This window comes from Hordeum vulgare, chromosome 7H (genome assembly GCF_904849725.1).
Source record: "Hordeum vulgare subsp. vulgare chromosome 7H, MorexV3_pseudomolecules_assembly, whole genome shotgun sequence".
Classification (NCBI taxonomy): domain Eukaryota; kingdom Viridiplantae; phylum Streptophyta; class Magnoliopsida; order Poales; family Poaceae; genus Hordeum; species Hordeum vulgare.
In genome coordinates this window covers 10040962-10067709 of record NC_058524.1, presented here as the reverse complement: position 1 = coordinate 10067709, position 26748 = coordinate 10040962, and the positions used below count along the sequence as shown (strand labels likewise).

Below are 26748 nucleotides of genomic sequence, written 5' to 3'. Positions count from 1 at the left end.
GCGTGTGGGTGAACTCCTTAACGCCCACACATCAGCCCCTTCCTACGTGGCTAAACAAATACCAAAAATTACCAATATTAGTGCAAACCACAAAAGGACACATATCCATGTGTGTGGGCGGTTTGCAAACACCCACACCGATGGACGTTATCTTTTCCCAATAAAAAATGTACAATGCGTATGAAAAAAGTAGACATAGAAATATTTATTTTGCAAAATATTAATCAGGTATATTTTATAAATGTTAAATGATTATGAAAATATGTTCCTGCTATATAAAAAGGAAAGTAGTGAGTGAACCCCGCCTCCGTGCACCCAAGGTGCACCCACGCAAAAAAATATAGCAAAGAAATTTTAAAAATTCTTAAACTTTGTGAGAATGATTATATACAAATGTTATGGATGCTTGCAAACTTTGATGGTCAAATGACATCTGAGGAGCTCTCTACAAAAAATATTACAAATTTTGCTCAATCTTTGCACATACATTTTGACTGAATTTTTTTTTCTACCGAGCTCCTCAAATATCATTTGGCCACCAAACTTTGCAAACACCTATATATTTTGTTCAAAATCGTTCAGACAAAATTTTAGTTTTTTCAAAATGTTTTGCTATATTTTCTTGTGTGGGTGCACCATGTTGGGGTGTAGAAAAGCCACTCTCCATACAACACTTATCTATACTCCTATATAGTATACCAGTTTTGAGTTGAACTCAAAGTGTTCATCGGAATCATTGATTCCCTAAATCTAGCGGCTGATATGTTCAGGATTCGCAGTGAACAGTGATGTCAGTTTACTCCACGGTACTCTAGAACAATCCCGCTCTCCTTTCCTGAAAAAAGGGCCACATGAATCGTGTGCTCGTGACCTGGTAGGTACGAGCCTCTTGATATAGCCTCACAAGAAAACTGCAAGGAGACAGGAAAATAGTATTTCAAAAACAAAACAGGTGGGGCACGTGGATACATCTTTCTATATTTATTTTTGGTTACGCTCTTTGTCATCAATTCGTAAGTATCTATTTTAAATAACTCGGATCTATCATCATGCAGGTCCATCGGAAATACAACAAACGAAATAAAATTTACATGAGCCAGAATGAGCCGTTGACACGTTGCTTATCACCGTTTTCGTATCACATCTAACTTAACCTTGTTGATGATAACCGGGATGTCTTCATGCACGACCAACGAACGATGAAAAATTCTAACCTCGTTGTCCCAAGGAGTCGGTACAATTGTACGTCGGAGCTCCATCTAATCCATCTCCACAAATGAACTTGAGGACGACCAAAGCCCGAAAAATAAACACAAAGATGAAGTGACGCCCCCTTACAAAGGTTTAAACCCCAATCTATGTACTAACCGAAGCTTTGTGCCAATATCACTCACTAATTTTAAATCGTGCATTGCACGTGTATTCATACTAGTTAAAAATATATACATGTGTTAAAAATTAAAAAATTAAGGACAAAAAATAAAAAAATAAAAAAAGAAAGAAAATACTAACAAAAACCAATGAAAGGAAAATAAAGGGAAACGGAAAACCAAAAAAATAAAAAAAAGAACCAAAAACTCGAAAAAGTCATATTACAAAACATGGAGAAAAACCTATAAAAGACAACTAATAGAAAAACTCACGCTCCACAGAGACCAAATCAAACCCGATCGAGGGTTGCTCGGAGTTGAGGAGCCGTCGAACTTTATAGAGGTGAGCAAAAGTTCTAGTTGGACGCACGCCATGGATGAGGAGATGAAGGCGATTGAGAGCAATGGCACGTGGACTTTGGTAACCCGACCTCGCAACCAAAAGGCGATTGGTTTGAATGGGTTTATAAGTTAAAGAAGGACACGGAGGATGCCATTATGAAGTACAAGGCAATACTGGTTGCAAAGGGCTACGTACAACATCAAGAAATTGACTATGATGAGGTGTTTGCACCGTTTGCTCGACTTGAAACGGTGTGAGTGCTTCTAGCTTTGGCAGCACAAGAGCATTGGAAAGTTCATCATATGAATGTCAAATCCTCTTTCCTCAACGGTGATCTCACAGAAGAAATGTACGTGGAACAACCCCTCGGCTACGAGAAGAAAAGTGAAGAAGGGAAAGTTTACAAGCTCAAGAAGGCACTTTATGGGTTGAAGCAAGCGCCAAGAGCTTGGAACTCAAAGTTAGATCGAAGTTTGGTCTGGCTCGGGTTATAGATGCATAGAGTTATAGGCCAGGTGCTATGATTGCGTCTCTTCTCGCCAAAAGGATTAATGTCATCTGCATTTAAACCAAATCATACGTTCCTTGCGTCATCTGTAAAGTCCCCCCACTTTCTCTCGATTTTTTTCCACTATGACCCGTCAGCGGGTACTCTCAACATCCCATATTTCTTACGGCCTTCTCTATGCCACCTCAACAACTTGGCATGCCCTTTGTTTCTAAACAGATGTTTCAACCGTGGTATTATAGGAGCATACCACATCACCTTGGCAGGAACCCTCTTCCTGGGGCGCTGGCCCTCAACATCACCCGGGTCATGTCGTATGATCTTATACCGCAATACACCGCATACCGGGCATGCATTCAAATTCCCATACTCCTCACCATGGTAGAGCATGTAGTCATTAGGGCATGCATGTATCTTCTGCACCTCTAATCCTAGAGGGCAGAGAACCTTCTTTGCTTCGGATGTACTGTCAAGCAATTCGTCATCCTTTGGAAGCTTGTTCTTTATTAGTTTCAGTAGCTTTAGAAATCCCGTGTCAGATATGTCATTCTCTTCCTTTCGTTGCAGGAATTCGAGTGTGGTATCGAGCTTTGTGTTGCCATCTTCGCAATTTGGTTACAACCCTTTTTTGTGATCCTTTAACATTTGATCGAACTTCAACTTCTTCCTTTCACTTCCGCATTCTCTTTGTGGATCAACAATGACCCGGCGAAGATCATCATCAACGGGCACATCTGGTGCCTCTTGATCTTCAGCTTCCCCCGTTGCAGTATTATCGTATTCAGGGAACTTAGGATTCAGATAGTTGTCATCATCCTCTTCTTTTTCATTGTCTTCTATCATAACCCCTCTTTCTTCGTGATTGGTCCAAACATTATAGTGTGGCATGAAACCATTCTCAAGCAGGTGCAAGTGAAGGGTATCCGAGGAAGAGTAATCCTTCGTATTCCCATAAACAGTACATGGTCAATACATAAAACCATTTTGCTTGTTTGCCTCGGCTACTTCAAGAAATTATGCAGGCTATCAATGTAGTCGAAGGTGCGTCGGTCACCGTACATCCGTTGCCGGTTCATCTGCATGCATTATATAATTAAGTATGTAAAAACCTAATTAATACAAGTTCATCATCACATTAAAACCAAAGTACAGTAATGATCAAATGTTATTACTGAAAAAAAATACATAAAGTTCATACATATAGTTCTCATATAACAACATACAACTCTCTAGGGAATCTAATTAAAACAAGTCAGAATTTTTTCTCTAAAAAAGATAATTAAGAACAAGAGGCTCACCACGGTGGTGCCGGCGACAAGATCGGCACGGGCGATCGACGAGGGTGAGGTCCACGGGCACGGGGACGGGACGACACCCTACACATGTGCCAACTAAAAAAAGTTAATTTGAGCTCAAATTGTGTATCTAAATCAAATAAACTCACACATACACTCCTCACTAAAACACGCAAACCACACTACTTCTAGAGCATTTGAAATGAGCTAAACTAGTAATGAGAGATGAGGATTAAGTTGCTAACCTTTTTAGAACACTTAAATAGTTGATGCACCGCCAAACCTAGACAAATCTTGGGGGAAATGAAGCTTGGTGGTCGAGCTTGGAGAGGAGAGAAAGCTTAAGTGTGGCTCGAGCATTTCATCGAACACCTCATGTGCATAGGAGGTGAGAAGAGAGTAGCACACACTTCCCACACGTTGGCTAGTCAAAAATGAGAGGAGTGAGCGGGCAGGGACGAGCATATATATATAGGCAATGTTTTAGTCCCGGTTGGTGTTTAGAACCAGGACTGAAGACCGGCTTTTAGTCCCGGTTCCAGATAAGAGCAGGGACTAAAGGTGTTGCGCCAGGAGTCATTCCCTTTAGTCCCGTTTCGTGTCTGGAACCGAGACTAAAGGTCCCAGACGAACCAGGACTGATGCCCGCCGAGGCCCGACCGGCGTCCTGACCACTCGAACCGGGACTGATGCACGTATTAGTCCTGGTTCTTAAGTCAATCAAAACTATTGCTCAATCGGGGCTAGAACTATTGCTCAACCGTAATGGGGATTTATGACTCGGTGGAAATTAAAAATAATAATAATATCCAAGAGCAAGCAAGCAAGCTGACCGGCCTTCATGTGGCCTTTTTTAAGCAAGAGCAACCGCCCTGCTAATCCCTGATCAGTGGAGAAAGGCACCACGCCAATGTTACCCACTGGAGTTTCAAAAAAAGAAAAAAGAACAATCCCCACTAGGCACTATGGGTATCGTGGGTCGAGCTCGAGTCGGACGATATCAGTGGAGACATGATCTCCGCCTCGGATCAACCAAACATGGCACAGAAGATTAAGAGCGTTGTCTTCTGACACTTCTAAGGGCATCTTCAATGGTTGTAAGATAGTTGTTGGTAATTTTGACACATAGAATTTTTGATGATGTGTCACGCAATAAATGAGGAAAAAGAGAAAGGTTGTATGTAAATTAACCAACACCTTTGCACAAGCTCCAATGTAGAATGAGTGAGCACCTTATTTATTACCTTACATCTTATTGGGCAAACTAGATACAACCCATTAGGGCATCTCCAATGGTATGATCATCGTTGGTAATATTGCCACATAGATGATTTTGATGACATGGCGCATAATAAAAGAACAGAGAGAATGAAATCGTATGAACTTGAAGCAACGGTTCACGCACAAGCTCCGAGACAAGCATGGTTATTTCTTTCATGTTTAGTGGACCCGCTTAGTTATTTTACATACGATTAACATACACTCCATTAAAGAGCTTGTATGATGTGTTGTTGGTTGTTGATGTGGACACTTATACCAACGATTGAACATACGGACTGTTGAAGATGCTCTTAGAGTAGTTGTATGTTAAGGTGTTGGTTGATGACATGGCATATTTTACCAACAAGCTAACCAACAAACTGTTGAAGATGCCCTAAGGGCATCTTTAATGGTTGTAAGATAGTTGTTGGTAATTTTGACACATAGGATTTTCGATGATGTGTCACGCAATAAATGAGGAAAAAGAGGAAGGTTGTATGTAAATTAACCAACATCTTTGCACAAGCTCCAATGTAGAATGAGTGAGCACCTTATTTATTACCTTACATCTTATTGGGCAAACTAGATACAACCCATTAGAATAGTTGTATGTTAAGATGTTGGTTGAAGACATGACATATTTTACCAACAAGCTAACCAACAAACTGTTGAAGATACCCTAAACCAACTCAAGTGGAAAAATATATAATATGGACTAGCTTAAGCTTTAACACGTTTTTTTGACGTTATACTGCAGGTGAATTACCCAGTGTGGCTTAAGCTAACTCAACTGAGAAAGCATATATTTATACTTATACTAAATAGACGGTCTCTGAAAATTCCCACGTTAATCTGTAATTATAAGAGTCATTATTTATACTTATACTAAATAGACGGTCTCTGAAAATTCCCGCGTTAATCTGTAATTATAAGAGTCATTAATCTAGTGGAACCGAGTTATAACGGTGTTGATTTATCTATGTAATCCTTGGCTGAAACAGTTAGATCTTATTTTTTTAGCTTAGGATTAGATCTCTGATACTTTCCTCATATCAGTCCTTGTGATCTATCCCACACGCATGATTCTATCCAAAAAAGAATCTGTATTGCAGCCTCTCGAATCCCCAGCTCATCTACCGCATATGTCAGAAAAAAAACGCATTTTCCGCATTGGTGCAACATGATGTGGTCTATAGTGTCCCATCCGATGCCCCAACATGATGGAGCTGGTGTACGCATGTGCAGAACTTGCACGCACGCAAGACAGGCTGCCTGATTGATGAGCATTAGCACTAGATCATGTAAATGAGAGAAGCTTTTTTTTTTCCGGGGTAAAGGGAGTTTTTATTGCATGGTATTAGTGTTACAATTAAGAGGCCATAAATCCTCGATTCAAGGTGGAGCCGAGTTCACCCATACAGCAATGGTAAATTCGAGCGGCTATAATTGACCAACCGATCTGCAACTCTATTTTAACTACGGTGTAACTTATGTGGTTAAAACTTCCTAATACACATAAAAAATCTCTAATCTAAAACTAAATGTCCATACGCTGAGCGAGCCAATGTATTGCTTGATAGAACTGAAAGTGCCTTCCAAGAGTCTGATTGGACCATCACTGGGAGTTGTGTATGTTGGATGGCCAAAACCATCCCTTGTATAAGCTGCAAAGATAATTTGGCCCGCACTGTCTATGAGTACCATGCCAGCCGCCGCGGTCCCATATGATGCCTTGAAGTGAACATTTTCTGCACATTTGAAAATTACTCACATATATTTTTTCCAATATTTAAATATATTTTGAAATGCCACGTACTATTTTTTGTAATGCTTGAACATTACCTGCCTGAAATGTGTGAACATTTTCCAAATGCAACGTACATTTTAAAATTATCTATACCTCCTAGCCACAAGAATTTGCATGAAAAATATTCAGAAACTTCAGATCACTAATATTGCCGGAGGCGACCCATGTCAGATCGTTGACGCTGCCACATGTGAGAGATTGGGTGAGATTGGAAGGGAAAGAGGTGCGAGACAGAGGGCCATACGACATAAAAACGATTCCGGCCAAGGGTCGTTCGGCAACAGGAACATTTGTTTTTAATATATGTATAAATTATGAAATTCTGAACAAATTTGGAAACCGCAAACATTTTTTGAATTTTTTAAAACACATTTGAAAAATGGAACATTTCCTGACATTCCGAACAAATGTTCATAACTGCGGATATTTTCTCAATTTTTGAACAATTTTCGGCAACAGGAACATTTTTAATATATGTATAAATTATGAAATTATGAACAAATTTTGCAACCGCGAACATTTTTTGAATTTTTCGAAAACACATTTGAAAAATGGAACATTTCCTGATTGGGCTAGTTGGGCGGTTGGTGATCGCATAGGGGAGAATGTGCGCGTGGGTAGTTTTTTTTGGTTTAAAATTTAAATCGCTCTAAACGGGACGTGGGAGTGGAACTTAAGATGATAAAAATCGGTGGGATGTGAGAGGGTGGGAGGACTTATTGATAGGGATGTCGGTAGGAGGTCGAACCATCACGACATTCGATTTTGCTTTAATAATAGAGATGTGAAAATATATTAAAAAATGTTAATATAAAAGATATTTTAGATGTATACAAAAAATATACAATACATATGAAAAAAAGTACATATAAATATATATATTTGAAAAAATGTACAATACTTTCTTAACATATAGAAATGTGGGAAGAAATAAAAAATGAAAAGAGAAAGAAGAAAAAACTGAAGAAAGAAACAAAATACTGATGAAAACCGATGGAATGAAAAATTGGAAAGGGGAAACCAAAAACAATAAAAAAAATGAGAAACCGTACTACAAAGCATGGAGATCTGGAAAAAATGGGGAAAAGAATATCACGCTTGCTACAGTTTTGGGCCGGTTCGATAGTAATCAGTACGGATGACATCGAGTAAAAAAATCAGTACAGATGGCATAGCCCTCGGCCCCTCACACCCACACGGGTGCTTCACACAGATCCGGATTGGGAAGGTGATGGACCACGACTCTCCGACTAGCTCGGTCGAGGCGGCTGATGCGTATGGCGGAGGCAGCCTTCTCTGCACTACCAAGCTATAGGAAAGCTCCGGTGTCGCACTGCGGTTGCTCTACCGCGATTCTGCCCACTTGTCTCTACTGAAGTACGAGCATTTTGTTCTCCATCCAAGATTCCTCCCTCAGCTAAGCACCGCCTGCAAGGTCGAGAAATTCGTGACATTTGGAAGAGATCCGCCCCCGTGGAAAGCAGGTTGCTTAGCTCTGATGATGTCTAGTAGCTTTTCCCCTTCATGAGGCTAGGTTTGAGATGTTAGCTTGGGCTGATAGCATTTCCTTCCTAGTCTCCCACTACCGAGATTTGATCAATCGCATATGTCATTGTTCTGATGCATCACATTCCCTTTAGACCATGCTATGTGATCGTCCGTCTCATTCATCATGCTCGTCATTGTTTCTTCCCTCCTAAACTTTTTGCCATTCTTTCTATATCAACCGAGTGCGATCATGCTATACTAGGAATAAGGTAGTTACTTATAGGGAAACGCTTAGTATCTATAGTCTGGAAACAACGTCATCGTCAGACCTATCTACTCACGTCGATCCAGAAAAATCCCGACGCTCCGGATTCATCTGCATACCGTATCCCGTAAATCCCGCGCGTAATCCACTCCAGTTAACTCTCCACAACCCCCGCCCGTGCTCTGTCCCCTCCCCTGTTTCCCCACCTCGCCATTGTCGCCGGCAGCGGCATCCCCTCCACCGCCACCAGCCAACGCCGCTGCCACTACAGGCACCGAACCCGCTGCCCCCACCGGCCACGGACGCCACCCTCACCATCCACCGGATAGTCCTCGCATCCACAAACCCAGTGCCGTGCTCTGTCCCCTCCTCCATTTCACACCTCGCCCTCGACGCATGCAGCGGCATCTCCTCCACCGCCACCAGCCATCGTCGTTGCCCCTACAGGCCACCGACCCCGCTACCCCCACCGACCACTGACGCGACCCTCACCGTCCACCGAAGTGTACTCTCACATCCAGCTCACCGTCGTGCTCGACCCGCCCCGCACAACCAGCTCGCCCCCCCCCTCGGATCTACCACCCCGCCGGCGGCGAGCGGATCAGGCATCCTCATTCCATCCGCACCATCGCCAAGGCTTCCCCCGTCGATTGAATCTGCCGCATTACATCGGCCGCAACTTTCTGGAGCTCCCCATCCCAGTTCCTAGGTATTTTGTATTTTTGTGCATTGTCCCAGATTTGGGATTTTTCTCATCTTTTGCAACGAAATTTGCTGTCTAATTCATCCAGTAGACTAATTGTTTCATATGTTCATTCGTGGACTAGCATTTGTTTTGAATATTTTTCATACGTGGTACCCGTGCTTCCTATGTATGCAATTTATATCTCAAATACATCCCAATATGCTTCATGTGTCACATGTACACACACTTGTATGTATGTATCAATTTCTGTATTACCATTTACCAGTGTATGTATCAATTCTGTCCAACATCTGTTATGATAACCAGGCTTCCTAACTAGTTATGCTCCCTTTATTTATCATATATGCTTCCATTTTATATACATTTTGTTTCACACAATGATAATAATTCTTTGTTTGTTTGCCACTTGTGCTTTTTCTGTTCAGATGTTTAGCTGCACATAGTCACACTCATGCTTCCTTCGTTTATTTGGACTGCTTCCATGCTTACTAAGCATTTTTTCCTTGTCATGCCATACTCATATAATAAACTAAATATATTTCCCTTTAGTTTTTTTCTACCATAGTTTTAGCATCTAATTTTTTTGGGTTTATTTTTCTTATTTGTTCACCAATGTATTATAAACATTCTATGCTTCATCAGTATTGTAATGCACATGTAATACCAATTGTTGGGTCCTACCTTTGATATGTATGCATCATGTTTAATAAATGTATGCTTCAATATATTGTGTGCTACTCCTTCAGGGCCAAGATGCACCAACAATACATGTCTATATGGAGGTCGCCTCGTCTATGCACTAAGAAGCATGGCACCAATTGGATCTACCTCACAATGAAGACGATCGTTTGCTATGTGAGGGGAAGTGGAAATATACAATATGAACTTAGGAAGCATTGTATTATTGGCCACTTGAAATAAACAAGAAGCTGTGGCGCCTGAAACATATTGTATAAACGGCAAAAACTAACTTATGTTTGGTTATAAGCAAATACTTTTGTGATGGAAACACTTTTGTAATGGATGTAAACAAAGTTTTCTCGTGTTAGAAACATAATAAAAATTTATAGGAGTCAATTTCATTCTATGTGAAAAAAAGTCTGAGAAGCAAAAAAAAATATGTGGAAGCAAGGTTCTTGGACATTTTTTTTGTAAGATTGCATAATAAAAAAAGTCTGAGAAGCAAAAAAAGTCTGAGAAGCAAATTGGGAAGTTAGTGGAAGCAAATTTTGATGTGTTGGAAACAAAATATAGGCACACTCGATACAAGTTTTCGTGTTTTCATCAGAGTAATTTTAAAAACTATTACTATCACATCCTTGCTTGATTGAACGATGGAAGCAGACGCAGATGCAGCTTGGTTCTAAGAAGCAATGCTGGTACGAATTAACTGGCTATGACAGCGGAGCAGTTAGAGGAATCATCGTATTTAAAGGAGTTGCCAAATCTAATAAACAACCTAACGGCTCGTGATCTGCACAGGATCTAACGGCTCGTGTGCTACTAATCCAACAGCCACGGGCTAGTCTGATGAAACGTTAGGGATCAGTAGTCTGATCCCTAGTGGTTCCCTTACTTATAGGGGCCGACGGGCGATAATTGTTGTGTGTAGCTAAACATCATTATTACCTCACGAAACATCACATCTCCACTTATGTGATCATTTAATTCTGCTGCAAATGGTGTGGTTGTCCACATTTGCAGCACCACTGACCTATCTAAATATGAGTAGCCTTGTACATGATGTTGCTAGCAAATCATGACAAAAAAACGCTTCCCAAACTCAATCTATTATATAAAGTTGGATAAGGGGTTACTGAAATAACACATTGTTTTAATCCGATTTTATTTACATTTATTTATATGAAGTTTACACATCTTGATCTCCGAGTCTTACCTACATAAGAGAGATTTGGTATAGTTAAACATGTGAGGTGGTTGCCATGGAATTTGACCAGTTCCTCTAGATCATAACTAATCTAAAGAACTATTTTTTTTATGAAATCTAAGGAACATTTTAATTGCGATAACATTTTTCTTTCGAGAAACACCAACTAAAGGATAGAAGCACACACACTGACACCACCATACATGTACTCACACATCACCTATCAAAGATCGGGTCGTCATTGCAGAACTTCAAGACCGACGAAGCCATCATAGGCAAATGCCTTGCCATCGACAGAAATGTTGCCTCATACTGAAAGAATAATTCTGATTAATGAGACACCAAACCGTCAAACATGAGATTTGATCAAGGGGCTGGAGAGTACCACCATTCTCCTAACCATTCAACCACATGTTGATATTCAATAACAATATTATTGTAGTAGGGGGTTTCCAAATTAACCAATGCAGACTTGTTTTTAATGCATCATCACACTTCGTACTCTTGGCCGCATTTGTCAATCATCTCAACACACTACACCTAGCTATAACTCTTGGAGCACATGATGCATTTTCTCACGAAGCACAAAACCACTCATGATATAGAAAAAAACGCCAAATTTATGTCCACATTTTTAATGCAATTTTTTTTAAAAAAAACTTTTACTGGATTTGTGTGACTGACATGAGTAGCCCAAATTGCCATCCATCTTTTTTTTAGTCAACCTTTTTTCCTCCTGCGAAGTAATTTCAAGTAATAATCCTGCATTTGGGCTCCTTTTACCTTGCCGGCCCATACTAATCGGGCTCGAGCTCGAGCACACGCACACACACACACAAAAACCAAAGCCGACCGAGCGTTCCTGAACCGGATTGGGGAGGCGACCGACCACGACTCTCCGGCGGGCGGCGCGACCGACTCCGGCGAGCCCGGGCGGGGGCGGCTCAAGCGTGCGGCGGAGGCGGCCGTATCAGCGCCGTCAATCTATAGGCAGGCTCCGGCGCCGCGCCGCGGTCGCTCCGCCGCGACTCCGGCCGCTGGTCTCTGTTGAGGTATTAACATTTCGCCGCCCATCCATGGTTCCTCCCGCAGCTAAGCGCCGCCGACGAGGTCGAGAAATTCGTTCCATGTAGTGTTATAGGCTAGATCCGGCCCCGTGGATAGCGGATGGCTTAGCTCTGATGATGTTTAGTAGCTTTTCCCCTTCGTGAGGCTATAGGTTTCAGATGCTGGCTAGGGTTGATAGCATTTCCTTCATTCAACGGTTTGTGTGATCGATCTCCGGTGTTTGACTTTGTAGGCCATGGTGAACGCCGACGGCGAAGGCGCCGACGCCGGGGGCGGAGACCCAATGTGCGTCGATGAGAATGCCGGCGCCGTCGTTGGGGCAGACCAGTGTGAAGAAGCCGGGCCGCAGGGCGGCGGTGCTCCTGTAGGCCTTGAAGGGACCAGCGGAGAAGGAGGGCAAGTGCCGGTTTCTCATCCCGGCGGCGGAATGAGGGTGCGAGGAGCGACTGTTGAGGAAGAGAGCGAGGAGGCCCCAACGGTGCAGGGCAGCAAGGAAGGGGCCGAGGAGCTGCTCCTGAAGGTGGTGTACAGCGAGGAGGAGGCGTACAAGCTGTACTGCGACTATGGGCACCACACGGGGTTCAGCGTCCGCAAGGGCAAGCAGTCCTACTTCACTGGCACCAAGAGGATCAGGACCAAGGACTACTTCTGCTCCAAGGAGGGGCTCAAGGAAGCAGAGAAACTTACCGATGAAAACTTCAACGACCCGCACACCAGGACCAACTGCAGGGCCATGGTTCGCTTCAGAGTGAACAGCCAGGGTGAGTGGAGGGTAATCCGACTCGTGTCTGATCACAACCACAACTTGGTAAGACCTGAAGAACGTCACCTTCTGCGGTCTGCCAAGTCACTTATAGCTGGGAGGTCATGTTCTGCTGCGGATGCGGTGTTGTATGGTGGGTACCAGTTAGGGGGTGTGCCTTCCCAAATGGCTGCAAGCACAAGCGTAACAAAGAATGCAGAAGCAAAGCAAGATTTGCTCCCTGGTTTTAGCGGCGTAACAAGGACATCAGCCGTAGGGACCGGAGAGTTGCAAAGCATTGTAAGCCATCTAAAGAGCAGAGCAAATGTAGATGGAATGTTTTACTGGGATGTTCATTTAGACCGAGCTGGTCGGATGAGTAATTTCTTTTGGCGAGATGGTAGGTGCAGGATGGACTACGACTGTTTTGGTGACGTGGTTGTCTTTGATTCAACTTACCGCTTAAACAAGCAGAATTATATAGTTGCGCCTTTTGTTGGTGTGAACCACCACTGGCAGACCACTATGTATGGTTGCGCGCTATTAGCGGATGAGTCGGTGTCATCTTTCACGTGGCTGTTCAAGTCTTTCTTGGAGGCAATGGGAAACCGGCAACCCCGATCTATTTTCACCAATCAAGACCAAGTTATGTCAAACGCAATTGAAGAAGTGTTTCCAAATACACGCCATCGCATTGCCCACTGGCACATTCAGAAGAATGCCGCTTCCCGCCTTGGTGCACTTAATGCTTCAAAAGCATTTAATAAGATGTTCACCAAGTGTATGCAGGGCTGCGACTCAGAATCAGAATTCGAGGAAACATGGACTGCGATGCTCCGTGAGTTTAAGTTGCAGGATAATAAGTGGCTGAGCAAACTTTATAAGCTCAAGCAGAAGTGGTGTGGTGCTCTGAACAAGTGCACTTTTGATGGTGGGGTCGAGAACGAGCCGCAATGTGACAGTTTGAGTAACATATTCACTTGCATTGTCGATAAATCGACTTCTCTTTCCACAATTGCTGCTGCTGTGGATAAGCTGACTGAGGACTGGCGTGAAAAAGAGTTTGATGAGGATGTGCGGTGTTGTCAAAGGCCACTTTCTTGTATTATAAAGCATAGTGATATTTTGAATCATGCAGCAAAAGTTTATACACACAGAATCTACAAGTTATTCGAGACATATTTTCTTGACGGGTGTGGTGCCACAAAATTCAAGGCGCTTCCATGTGAAGACAGTGAGACATATCGGTTTGAGATGACTATGCAGGGTAGAGGGTCAAGAGTCTGCACAGTTCATCTGAATATGTCAACAATGCAACTCACTTGCAGCTGTAGTCAGTTTGAGACAATGGGTTTACTTTGTCCACATACTCTGAAAGCTCTTAGTATCAAGAATGTGGGAAAAATTCCAGAAATATATATACTGAAGCGGTGGACCAGAGATGCTAAGCAGTGGCTTTTCAACCCAAAGCAATATGAATCATCATATCAGGAATGCATGGATGATGAAACTGGATACTGCAACCATGCTATGAGGTATGCTTATGACCTTGTGACGAAGAGTGAAGGGCAGGAGGAATTGAGAAGATCTCTTTGGGAGGCTCTCGAGGGTGGAGAAAAAGAATTGGAGAAATACCTAGAAAATGCTACACAGTATGCACAATCTTATGCCACTTGAAAGAAGCATCGATAAAGCTTTTTGGTGTTGCTGCTGAGGAACCAAAGATATACTTATGGATAACTGGGTCTTTTACAACATATGTGCATACCTTCTTTTCTGCTGACTTAAACTGTAATCTAAAAATGGAAATGGAAACCTGTGAAACGAGATAAAGTTTGAGTAAGTCATAATTCTTTGATTTTGATCGTTACTACTCTGATTCCATGTGCTTTGCTGGATACTACTATCATTGGTTCCAAATTATTTGTCAATTAGCATGAGTCCATGATGTTTGTTGAACTGTTATGATGAACTTTCATTGGTGCTATTTTTAAGTTTGTGTGGGTGACAGTGTATTGGGGTCAACCGGCCAGTTTGAACCATGGATGCTGTTAAGCTTCATGCACTAGCAAACTCAACCAAAAGTCCGGACTTATGGAAAGGGCTGGGTAATCCACATATACACTTCAATACATGCCATCTTGATGCAAGTGTAGGATTAATATGGGTGAATATAGGTCAGCCAAGGGGGTCGGCTGACATTTCTAAAAATCACATATTAATGTTTCAGAACCATGCAACAACAAAAATAAACAAGGTCATGGGTTATTCTTAACCGTTGTTTTCGGTGGATGTTGGTTGTGCAATAGCTGGTTTCTAACTGAGACACAGGCATATGACATTGCACCCAATACATCAGCATTTGTCTTTGGTTTAAGGTGTGAACTCATGAGAATAAGACTGTTTGCGGTTGCTTTCTTACATCCATGTTGTTTCCAACAATTCCTTCCGCCTAATAGGAAAACATCAGAGTTTGTTTCTTGAGCATGACTGCATGAGGCACTATTCCGAAGTTATTTTTGGCTTGTACAGTACATGCTATTTCTGGTATGGTCTTTGTTTGCTATATTCACTGTAATATCTATTGCCTGTAGTTCAAGTCTGCCAGAACACAAGTAGCTCGGTCACTTGGTCGCTCCGTTGTACTCACCTGTTTTTACATAGTTTGAAGCAGCTATTTATTGCCAACGCTTACAGAAACTCTTAAGACTTTCCTAACCTGGGAGAAGCTGGAGCATATGGCATGTGCAACTTGACGTGTTGCAACACTATCCTTTAAAACTCTTACCCTTTTGATGAAGGTAACTCTTGTTTCTTTAATTTATTTCATTGTATACCTGACAAATGGAGAAATTAGTGTTCAGAATGCGATCATTTTGTATTTTAAATGTCAGGAATAGTGACATTCTTGAGGAGCTGGAGCAGTTCTGGGAGATGAGGTTCGAGCAGGGCCCCTCCCGAGCCGAAGCAAACGATGAACACCCCCGACTGTGCAACCGTGCTACCATGGAGACTGAACTGAATGGTCTGAAACCGTCTTCAGCTTCCCAACACATGTTCTTGCTGGTGACATGAATCATTGTTGTGCACATGTGGGTTTGGCTGGGAAGAGCCAGTGTGGTATTCTTTCCTGCAGATGCGGTGACAAAGTTATGTCAAAAGCAATGGAATTGTTTCCAAACACATGTCGTCACTTGAACATTCGAAAGAATTCCACATCTTGCCTTGGTGCACTTGCTGGGGGTTTGAAAGCATTTAATAAGATGTTCACCAAGTGTATGAAGGGATGCGAAGTAGAATCCGAGGAAATATGGGCTAATAATAAGTTGCTGAAGCGGTGGACCAGAGACAAGCTCTTAGTATTAAGAATGTGTTGAAAATTCCAGAAATATATGTACTGAGGTGGTGGACCAGAGATGCTAAGCAGTGGCTTTTCAGTCCAAAGCAATATGAATCATTATATAAGGAATGTATGGATGATGAAGCTGCATACCGCGACCATGGTATGAGGTACGTTTATGGCCTTGTGCTGAAGAGTCAAGGGAATGATAAATCGTGAAGATCTTTTTTGGGAGACCCTCGTGGGTGGATTTTTTTGTATGTGGAGAAAATACCTAGAAAATGTTACCCAGTATGCACATTCTTATTCCACTTGAGGAGCATCAGTTAAGCCTTTTGGTGTCACTACTCAGGAAGCAAGGTATACCTTTGGGTTCAGTATAACATGTGTGCATATCTTCTTTTGTGCTGGCCGAAAATGTAATAATCTAGTAAATGGAAAGAAAAACCTGTGAAACAAAAGACAAGTTTGAGCAAGTCATTATTGTTTACCGTACTATCGTGATTTCATTTTCATATGCTTTACTTGATACTACTCCCTCCGTTCCTAAATGTACCTCTTTTTAGAGGTTTCACTAGATGACTACATACGGATGTATATAGACATACTTTAGAGTGTAGATTCACTCATTTTGCTCCGTATGTAGTCCCTTAGTGAAATCTTTTAAAAAAACTTATATTTAGAAACGGAGGGAGTACTATCTTTGGTTCCACGTTATTTTTCCGTTAGCATGAATCGATAATGTTTGTTCAACTGTTAGGGCCTGTTCGGTTAGGCAGGGTTTGAAAGGGATTAAATCCTTTGCAAGTTAAACACCCCCCCCCCCCTAAAACCTCTCCAATCCCCTTCAAACCCTTTGGCAAGGGGATTAACCGAAGAGGGCCATATGATGAAATTTCACTAGTGGTACTATTATGGGGTTTGTATTAGCATGATCCTAAGCTCACATGCACCCAGTGAGGTGAATAGTAAAATGTGAAAAATATTAAAATATTCAAAAAATGTGAATCTTTGTTCGGATACACATTGATAAATGTTTCACGTGCATGAAAAAAATCGTGATACACATTCGTGTAGTTCTGGGAAGAAAAACAAATTTTATTCTTCAAGAAGACTACTTTTGAAAGCTTTTTTGAGCATCAATTTTTTTTTCATACCTCCACAAATATTGGCCCGTCAAAAAAATGTGCACGCATGGGAAGCCGCTAGGAGGGAGAATGACAACACGCATCGCCTCGTGATTGAAGGGCAAACGTGGTAGAAGCCCCAAGGAGGAAGAATGACGAGATGTGTCTACTTGTGATTGGAGGACAAACGTGAGAGAGATGGAGGGAATAGCCATGAAGAGGAAGAATGTTGACGCGTGTCGCTTCACGAATGGGGCAAGGACGTGGAGGTCGAGGGAGAGGTTATGCGTGCCGCCTCGCGACTGGAACACATCCGTGGGAAAGCCACGCGTCGGCTCACGACTAGCACACATACGTGAAGAAGCCGCGCGTCGGCCCATGACTAGGGCACAAGACGTGGAGAAGCCGCGTGTCGCCTCACGAGGGGGGGGGGGGGCACGAGACGTGGAGAAGCCACGTGTCGCCTCACGAGGGGGGCATCAGACGTGAAGAAGCCGCGCGTCGGCCCCATGACTAGGGCACAAGACGTGGAGAAGCCGCGTGTCGCCTCACGAGGGGGGGGGGGCACAAGACGTGGAGAAGCCATGCGTCGCCTCGGGAGGGGGGGGGGGGCACGGGACGTGGAGAAGCCACGTGTCGCCTCACGAACGGGGCATCAGACGTGGAGAAGCCACGAGTCGCCTTACGAGTGGGGCACGGAACGTGGAAGCACGCCGATCATGCCAGCTACGCGAACCCATTTTTTTTTCTTTTGATAACAAAGTAAACACACTTAATGCGTTTGCTCTTCCGGGCATTGCTGGTTTTATCTTGAAATAAATAAATAAATAAGGAATTATAAGCAGCACTCAAACTTGAAAAACTGAGCGTGACGATAAAGTGGATTTATTATTATTATTATTACGCAGCAGAAAAAGGATCCCAAAATCTATCTGTAGCAGCAGCAGCAGCAGAGGGCAGGAGAGGAGGGCTGCCGTCAGCCGCGCGTGTAGTATTACTACGGGCCTCGCTCGCCACGTGCTCCCACCCATCCCCCCTCCCACATACGCCGCCTCCCCTCCCCTCGCCCCTCCCAGATCTCGACAGCCTCCCCCGCCGCCGCCGGCCGGTCCGCCGAGGCTCGCCGCGCCGCCACTGAGGTATACCTCCCCCTCCCCCTCTCCCGCTCCTCCCATTCCCCTCCCTCCCCGCGGCGCCGACGCGATCGCATCGCGCGACCGAGGCTCCTCCGTCGGTTCCTACCGGCGCTAGGGCTCGCTCTGGAGCTCGCCCTGGAGCTGCGCGCGGGCCTCCTGCCCCTGCCCGGCCAAAGGAAGGGAGGCGGCCCTCCTCCCTCCCCCTCCCCAATCTCGGCGCCGAGCTCCCTTCCCTAGCCGCCGCCTCCATGGCTGGCTCCAGCGCCCAGTCCGTCCGACCATAGCGCCCAGTCCGTTCGACGACGCGTAGTGCGCCTGCTGCTCATGGGACGCGACGCGACGGTGGTTCCGCACCGCTACTGTACGCTATATGTATGCATGTACGGCACAGACTCAAGGAGTGGTGATTTGTTTGCTGTCTGTCTGTCTATATCGTCAGGCCCTTCCTGGTCATGTCAGCTCGCTCGCTCGCCCGATTCATGCGTGGCATCGTCGGTTCATCCATGTCTGGACCGACGGCTGCTTTTGTCATCGTCTTACTACTGGTATTGGTAGTTGTATAGTTGTAGTTTGCCCGGATGCGCCATTTGGTTAGGGTTAATTGAATCTCAGGAGACCCATGCCGTGAGGACCGAGCTTGTGTTCTAGCCTACTTTTCCAGGTGGAGTCGACCGAATGTGTCTTACTTATCCCACCATGGTTTGCAGTCGTATTGGGGACGTCTTGTTGACGGGACTAAAAAACTGAGAAATGCATGACTTTCCTTTCTCTTGCTAGGCTTTTGCTCGATTACCATCTTCCCGCTTCCAGTTATACCTGACGAGTATCTTTCAGTCTTGTTACTCCCCCTGTCCCATATTAGTTGTTGCTCGAACGGATGAATTTAGCACCGAAGTACATCTGGATACATCCTTTCAGCGACAACTAGTTATGGGATGGAGGGACTACTTCATAGTTTTTGTAACCTAACATCTTGGAGCATAATTTTTGTGACCTAACGTTTTCGTGTATAATTTTTGTGACCTAACATTTTTGTGTATAAATTTTGTGACCTGACATTTTGGTGTATTCTCGCCTTGGCAGCGCTCATCATGGTTAGGAAGAAAAGAACCGGCACCGGAGAGAGTTCCGGAGAGGCTTCGGGAGCTCCTGGACAGGGTTCCTCGCAGCCAGCTGAGAGAGCCCCTCCTCAACAGCATGGCGGTGGTGGTGGACGTGGTTGGGTGCCTCAACAAGGTGGCCGTGGCGGTGGGCAACACCTAGGCCGTGGCGGTGGACAGTATCAGGGCCGTGGTGGCCCACCTGAATATCAACAGCGTGACTACCAGGGCCGTGGACAAGCAGGTGGTGGTCTACCAGAATATCAACAGCGTGACTATCAGGGCCGTGGACAAACAGGCGGTGGTCCACCAGAATATCAACAGCGCGGCCCTCAGGGCCGTGGAAATTCAGGTGGTGGTCCACCTGAATATCAACCGCGCGGCCCTCAGGGCCGTGGAAATCCAGGTGGTGGTCCACCTGAATATCAACCGCGCGGTCCTCAGGGCCGTGGGCATCAAGGTGGGGGTCCACCTGAATATCAACCGCACGACCCTCAGGGACGTGGACATCCAGGTGGTGGTCCACCTGAATATCAACCGCGCGGCCCTCAGGGCCGTGGACATCCAAGTGGGGGTCCACCTGAATATCAACCGCGCGGCCCTCAGGGCCGTGGACATCCAGGTGGGGGTCCATCTGAATATCAACCGCGCGACCCTCAGGGTCGTGGTGGTCCACCTGAATACCAACAGCATGACTATCAGGGACGTGGTGGCCCACGCCCTAGAGGGGGTGGAATGCCGCAGCCATCCTATGGCGGGCATAGGGGAGGACGTGGAGGACACAATGTTCCTCCAGGTCAGTCAAGAACAGTTCCCGAGCTGCACCAAGCACCAGATGTCCAATATCAAGCCCCGGTGGTTTCACCATCCGCATCGGGAGCTGGCTCATCCTCTCAGCCCGTGGCAGAGGTGAGCAGTGGACAAGTCGAGCAACAGTTTCAGAAACTTGACATCAGTGATCAAAGTTCGACGAGCCAAGCCATTCAACCGGCACCTGCATCAAGCAAATCAGTTCGATTCCCATTGCGCCCTGGAATGGGTAAATGTGGGGATCGGTGTGTGGTGAAAGCCAATCATTTCTTCGCGGAGCTCCCTGATAAAGACCTTCACCAATACGACGTATGCCCTTCAGATGAAATTTTATTCCCGCACTGGAGTTATTATTTTGCAATTTCTGATCATCACTCTTGTTTCATCAGGTGACCATAACGCCAGAGGTTACATCGCGCGGTGTTAATCGTGCTGTGATTGCAGAACTTGTAAAGCTGTATAGACAATCTCATATGAATGGACGTCTGCCTGCCTATGATGGAAGGAAGAGCCTTTATACAGCTGGGCCATTACCATTTACTACGAGGACATTTGAAATCGCTCTGCAAGATGAAGATGAAGGCCTCGTTGGTGGGCAAGCCACACCAAGGTATGTTGTTGCTGTGATATTTCTACTTGAACTTAGCCATGGTTTTGTACTGACATTCCCCTTTGTTTTTAAGGCGTGAGAGACAATTCAGAGTGGTCATCAAGTATGCTGCCCGTGCTGATCTCCATCATTTGGCTATGTTTCTAGCCGGGAGGCAACCAGATGCACCTCAAGAAGCTCTTCAGGTGCTTGACATTGTGCTACGGGAATTGCCTACTGCCAGGTAAACCTTAGTTAACCATGTCTTGTGTTATTGTTTTTCATTCATGTGGCATGGGTTCAAATTTGTCTTTTTTCTTCTGTAGGTATTCCCCAGTTAGTAGATCATTTTATTCTCCCAACCTAGGGAGACGTCAGAGACTTGGGGACGGATTGGAAAGTTGGCGTGGATTTTACCAAAGTATAAGACCTACTCAGATGGGGCTTTCGCTGAATATTGGTTAGATGCCCTCCTCCCATCTTGATTTCTCCTTGTGTATCACTGTTCATTTGTTGTCTTCTCAGTTGTGATAAATGTGGTCGGTGGGTGACCTGAATGCTCAGTAATACATAGTGACCAAGTTCTGGTTTGCATCCAGGTGTAGGTTACTGAATGCTCATTGGTCCTGCGGAAATAATGATTTTATACGGTTTTTCTTCTCGCAGATATGTCTTCTACAGCATTTATCGAGCCTCTCCCTGTGATTGAGTTTGTTGCTCAGCTTCTGTGCAGAGACATCTCAGTTAGACCGCTCACTGATTCAGATCGTGTGAAGGTTCGATTCATTACTTGTCTCGCTGTTGTTCACAGGGACTTCTGTTTTGCCTAGTTATCATAATTATTCTCCCTCCTGCAGATTAAGAAAGCCCTACGAGGTGTAAAGGTTGAGGTTACACATAGAGGAAACATGCGTAGGAAATACCGTATATCTGGCCTCACATCACAAGCAACGCGAGAGCTATCGTATGTGCCTCTTTCTTGTTTTATACACAGAATGCTCTTATGCTCCTGCAGATTTGTGGGTGATCCCTTGTTGGGTGTTCCTGTGGTAGATTCCCTGTTGATGATCGCGGTACTGTGAAGACTGTGGTGCAATACTTCCTGGAGACGTATGGTTTCAATATTCAGCACACCACTTTACCATGCTTGCAAGTCGGTAATCAGCAAAGGCCAAATTATCTCCCCATGGAGGTTAGTATATCTGCAACAACCTTGCTTCCTTTAACACCTCAGTATGTTGGTACAAGTTGTTCATCAATTTCTCACATGGAAATGTCAGGTTTGTAAAATTGTTGAAGGACAACGCTACTCAAAACGACTGAATGAAAAACAAATAACTGCTCTACTGAAAGTGACTTGCCAGCGCCCTCAAGAGCGTGAGAAGGACATCTTGCAGGTGATTGTTAATTACTTTATCATTTTGGTGCAAATTGTTGTAACATAGTTGCTGCAATTGCCTTTTGACATGCCGTGTCTGTACACTTGACACTTGTACATATGTGTTTATGCAGCTCTTTGATGTTTTCCCCAGTAAATCATGTTGACATAGTTTATCCCGTTCGATGTGTTTACTATTTAGTTCATGCTATTGCAGATAAAGCATCTGTATGTTTTTTTTTTTTTGAGTTCCTGCACAAGCATAGTTTAATAGATGGTAGTTTCTTGATGAGGATGTGGTAGTTATTGATGCCTTGATGGGTCAATTGTTATGGTGGAAACTATTTACTATTATGACCCATTATATCTGTCATGTCAAATGCTTAGGTACTATCACTGTTATCTGCACCAGGACTATCCTTTTATTAAACTTGAGTGTCTAAATCTCTTTTCTCTCTCTCTTCGTTTAACCAGACTGTGCATCACAATGCGTACTACGAAGATCCATATGCACAGGAATTTGGCATAAAAATTGATGAGCAACTTGCATCGGTTGAAGCTCGTGTTCTGCCTCCGCCAAGGGTAAGTCAATTCTCTATTACGATTAGACAGCAGTTGATTTCATATCTGTGCATTAGCAGCTGACTGCATGCTCTTTTTTATTATAGCTTAAGTACCATGATAGTGGCAGAGAGAAGGATGTCTTACCCAGGGTCGGCCAGTGGAACATGATGAACAAGGTAGGTCTTGGTTAAATGTCAGGATTAATCAAGACTATCATTCTTCCCTGTGATGACCTTCAGCTCCCTGTTTCCATACGGGGAGCTGTTACGGAAGAATTCTACTGAAATAATTTTAAAACAAAGTCATGCATAGGTAAATAAATGATGTGTGAAATAATAATATAAGTCTGAACGAATCACACAACTGGGAAACAATTAACCATCTGAGCTGTAAATTATTTCTGCAATTGTCTGCTCAAAGAATTATCAATAGCAAGAATATCAACTTCTTTGCAACATGCAGCTTTCATAAATGAATCATAAGTTTGCTGCTGTCCTTTCTCACTTTTTAGAAGACTGTCTAGGTTCACATGGGATAATTTTATGAGAATGTGCACATCTCAAAACAATACTATTTGGGTGGATGCCCTCCATTAGCATTGTTTCTTCAACCCATATACCCCCTCATCTTGTGATGTTATGTTTTAACTAGTTCTCATACTTGTTCATTTTGGTGGGGTAGAAAATGGTCAATGGTGGTAGAGTCAGCCACTGGGCATGTATTAACTTCTCTCGGAATGTGCAAGATAATGCTGCCAAGGTTTTCTGTCATGAGTTGGCTATAATGTGCCAAATATCTGGAATGGTATGGTTCAATCACGCAACTAGCTTCTCATATTTCTCTGTGTCGCTTTGGTTATTTTGTATTCTGTGCTCATCCACTTCCTCTTTTCTATGTCTTAGAACTTTGCACCTGAACCTGTGCTGCCCGTACTTAGTGCGAGGCCTGAACACGTGGAAAGAGCTCTGAAGGCACGTTATCATGATGCCATGAACGCAAGCAATCCCCCAGGCAAAGAACTTGACCTGCTAATTGTTATACTGCCGGATAATAATGGTTCTCTTTATGGTATGATCTCTTCCAAAGCACGTTTGAAGATTCCCCAGTGCATACTTCTGCTTATATTTTTGTTTTTTTGTTTTTCTCCAGGGGATCTTAAAAGGATTTGTGAGACTGAACTAGGATTGGTATCCCAGTGTTGTCTTACAAAACATGTGTTTAAGATGAGCAAGCAGTATCTTGCAAATGTAGCTCTTAAAATCAATGTTAAGGTATTTCACTGACCTCCAACCATTCCTTCTCTATAATAGACCTTGGTTTTCTATATGTTTTCCTACTTTTCAGGTCGGGGGAAGGAATACTGTACTCGTGGATGCTTTGGCAAGGAGGATTCGCCTTGTTACTGACCGACCGACCATAATATTTGGTGCTGATGTTACACATCCTCACCCTGGAGAAGATTCCAGCCCTTCCATTGCAGCTGTAAGTGACTTGTTATTATAGAGATATGTCTTAAGATGTAATTGAAGGTCCACAATTTTCTAGGTGTATTGGATGTTCTGTGGTTTTATTGATTGTTTGATAATATTCCTTCCTCTAGGTGGTTGCTTCTCAAGACTGGCCTGAGATAACTAAGTACGCAGGATTAGTGAGTGCCCAAGCCCATAGGCAAGAGCTGATACAGGATCTTTTTAAAGTATGGCAAGATCCCCAAAGAGGAACTGTGACTGGCGGCATGATCAAGTAAACTCTTAGTGATCTAATGAGACATACTAACTCTATATTTGGATGCTGCTAAAAGTGCATTTTCTGTTAAATTTGCAGGGAGCTTCTCATATCTTTCAAGAGGGCAACTGGGCAGAAACCTCAGAGAATCATATTTTACAGGTTCTTAGCCTTTCTTGAGCAGCTTTGCTAAATTATGATTTCCTATTTATTAAGCAATCGGTATTTTCAGGGATGGTGTCAGCGAGGGACAGTTCTACCAAGTTCTGTTGTTTGAACTTGATGCCATTAGGAAGGTACAATTTGTTTGGCTACACTTTCTATAGAGCAACTCTTACCCATATTTTGGCTGGTAGCATTCCACATATTCCCCTGACTGACATTTCTTAACCATCTTGTTAGGCCTGTGCATCCTTGGAGCCAAATTATCAGCCTCCAGTTACTTTTGTGGTTGTCCAGAAGCGTCACCACACTAGGCTTTTTGCTAACAATCACAATGATCAGCGTACTGTCGATAGAAGCGGGAACATACTGCCTGGTTAGTTTCTTGTGGAAATAAGGTTTTTATTTTTTGGTTAAATTTTGAATCTGAACGTTCTTATGCTTCCTAATTCTAGGCACCGTTGTTGATTCGAAGATCTGCCATCCGACAGAATTCGATTTCTACTTGTGTAGCCATGCTGGCATTCAGGTTGGATTTCCTTTATCTGCAGTGTGTTCATTTAACGGAATGAGTTGATTGCTGATTCGAGTGTCGACTCATTTCAGGGAACAAGCCGGCCTGCCCACTATCATGTTCTCTGGGACGAGAACAAATTTACTGCTGATGAGTTGCAAACTCTCACAAACAACCTGTGCTACACGTAATTTACTGTTATATCATGCCCTCCTTCTAGTAATCAAAACTCACTGATGTTTAATTGGCTGATTAAACATTGTTTTTCTGCTGTTTCAGGTATGCTCGATGCACCCGCTCTGTATCGATTGGTAAACTCCCTATCTATCAGGAGCAACATTTTCATCTAGTTTCTCACCCCAGATCCAAAGCTGTTGAAGTTCAATGCTGACCATTGGCTGTTTGCTTGCTTGCAGTTCCTCCTGCATACTATGCCCATCTGGCAGCCTTCCGGGCTCGGTTCTACATGGAGCCGGACACCTCCGACAGCGGGTCCGTGGCGAGCGGTGCACGTGGCGGTCCTCCACAGGGCGGTCCACGCAGCAGCACCAGGTTTGGGAACGTTGCTGTCAGGCCTCTCCCCGCCCTCAAGGAAAACGTCAAGCGCGTCATGTTTTACTGCTAAGATCCTCGCAGTTACCGTGAGGTAACTTGAAGCACCTGTGAGTCGTATTGGTGATGCTGTTCAACACCATTGTGGGAACCTAAACCAAAGTTATCTGCTGTACTCTGTTTCAACACCATTCTAAGTACCTGCACCGGATTGGTGACTAGTGTGGCCGGTGCACAAACCTTTTAAGCTATTCGACTGAATTGGGCGTCATTTGTCTGTTGCGTTGCGCCGGTGCTGCTGCGAGAAGCTTTTGCTTTCATGGCTGTGCCGCGTGAGATATCTGCCTAGTCCTATATTTGTATCACTGGTGTTTAAAATATTTATGAACCTATGTCAAGGAATCACTTGCTAGCATGTGCCTTTGTTTCCTTGCATGGTCGCATACAACGGAAAATTCTTAGGGCGACTGCATACTCTTGATAATTTCTTAGGCCTATATTTCTAGAACTGAAGTTGGCAATGTTGAAGATTTGGGCTATGGTTGATCGGCTGGTATAAGATAGGTACAATGGTACCCAAGTACTATTATAGGACGTCCTACTCCCTCTGTTCCATATTAATTGTCGTTGATTTAGCGAGTAGCTTTTCTTTTTTGAATTGAATGTACATATTTTAGTGTGTTTGTTTACTTGTTTTAGTTTGCATATAGTTCATATGTTTACACTGACATTGTGTTAATAGTCTATGCCATTGATCACCATCAGTGGAGTAGGGACTTTAAGCGTGAAAACCCTGTTGGCTTTACATGGAATCGTGGTGTTGTGTTTTACATCTAGTCAGGAGGAAGGGCAGCCCTCCATTCCACCCATCTGTCTACCTTGCTAATTTTGGCCAACTCAAACAAAACACATAGTTGATCACTGGTTTTGACAAATTCTAACACATTTTTGTCGCCAACTTTATCAAAGGGACACAGTTGTAATGCAAAATTTCATTAAAAACAGACATAG

General features: G+C 43.8%; 2 protein-coding genes across 2 annotated transcripts; both read left to right on the top strand.

Moving 5' to 3' along the window:
* The first annotated feature begins 11817 nt into the window (after positions 1 to 11817).
* Positions 11818 to 14610, top strand: LOC123413601 (protein FAR1-RELATED SEQUENCE 9-like). Its single transcript, XM_045106538.1, has 2 exons — positions 11818 to 11982; positions 12231 to 14610. Exon 2 carries the CDS (start codon positions 12234 to 12236, stop codon positions 14415 to 14417), a length of 2184 nt encoding a protein of 727 aa, XP_044962473.1. The 5' UTR covers positions 11818 to 11982; positions 12231 to 12233; the 3' UTR covers positions 14418 to 14610.
* A 3622-nt stretch (positions 14611 to 18232) lies between these two features.
* Positions 18233 to 26152, top strand: LOC123413596 (protein argonaute 1B-like). Its single transcript, XM_045106533.1, has 23 exons — positions 18233 to 18346; positions 19427 to 20562; positions 20643 to 20863; positions 20937 to 21086; positions 21169 to 21302; positions 21509 to 21618; positions 21700 to 21806; positions 21896 to 22034; positions 22123 to 22239; positions 22695 to 22802; positions 22889 to 22960; positions 23466 to 23588; positions 23687 to 23852; positions 23934 to 24055; positions 24129 to 24266; positions 24385 to 24527; positions 24609 to 24671; positions 24742 to 24805; positions 24912 to 25047; positions 25127 to 25200; positions 25278 to 25372; positions 25465 to 25496; positions 25602 to 26152. The coding sequence occupies exons 2-23, from the start codon at positions 19435 to 19437 to the stop codon at positions 25808 to 25810; spliced, it is 3651 nt and encodes a 1216-aa protein (XP_044962468.1). The 5' UTR covers positions 18233 to 18346; positions 19427 to 19434; the 3' UTR covers positions 25811 to 26152.
* The last annotated feature ends 596 nt before the right edge of the window (positions 26153 to 26748 follow it).

What these genes read in the sequence shown, in the direction of transcription:
- LOC123413601 (XM_045106538.1), top strand. Translation starts at nt 12,234, where the DNA reads ATGGTGAACGCCGACGGCGAAGGCGCCGACGCCGGGGGCGGAGACCCA.
- LOC123413596 (XM_045106533.1), top strand. Translation starts at nt 19,435, where the DNA reads ATGGTTAGGAAGAAAAGAACCGGCACCGGAGAGAGTTCCGGAGAGGCT. An exon ending in GGGGCTTTCGCTGAATATTG is followed by an intron (nt 21,303 to 21,508) that starts GTTAGATGCCCT and finishes TTCTTCTCGCAG; the next exon opens with ATATGTCTTCTACAGCATTT. An exon ending in GTGTTCTGCCTCCGCCAAGG is followed by an intron (nt 22,803 to 22,888) that starts GTAAGTCAATTC and finishes TTTTTATTATAG; the next exon opens with CTTAAGTACCATGATAGTGG.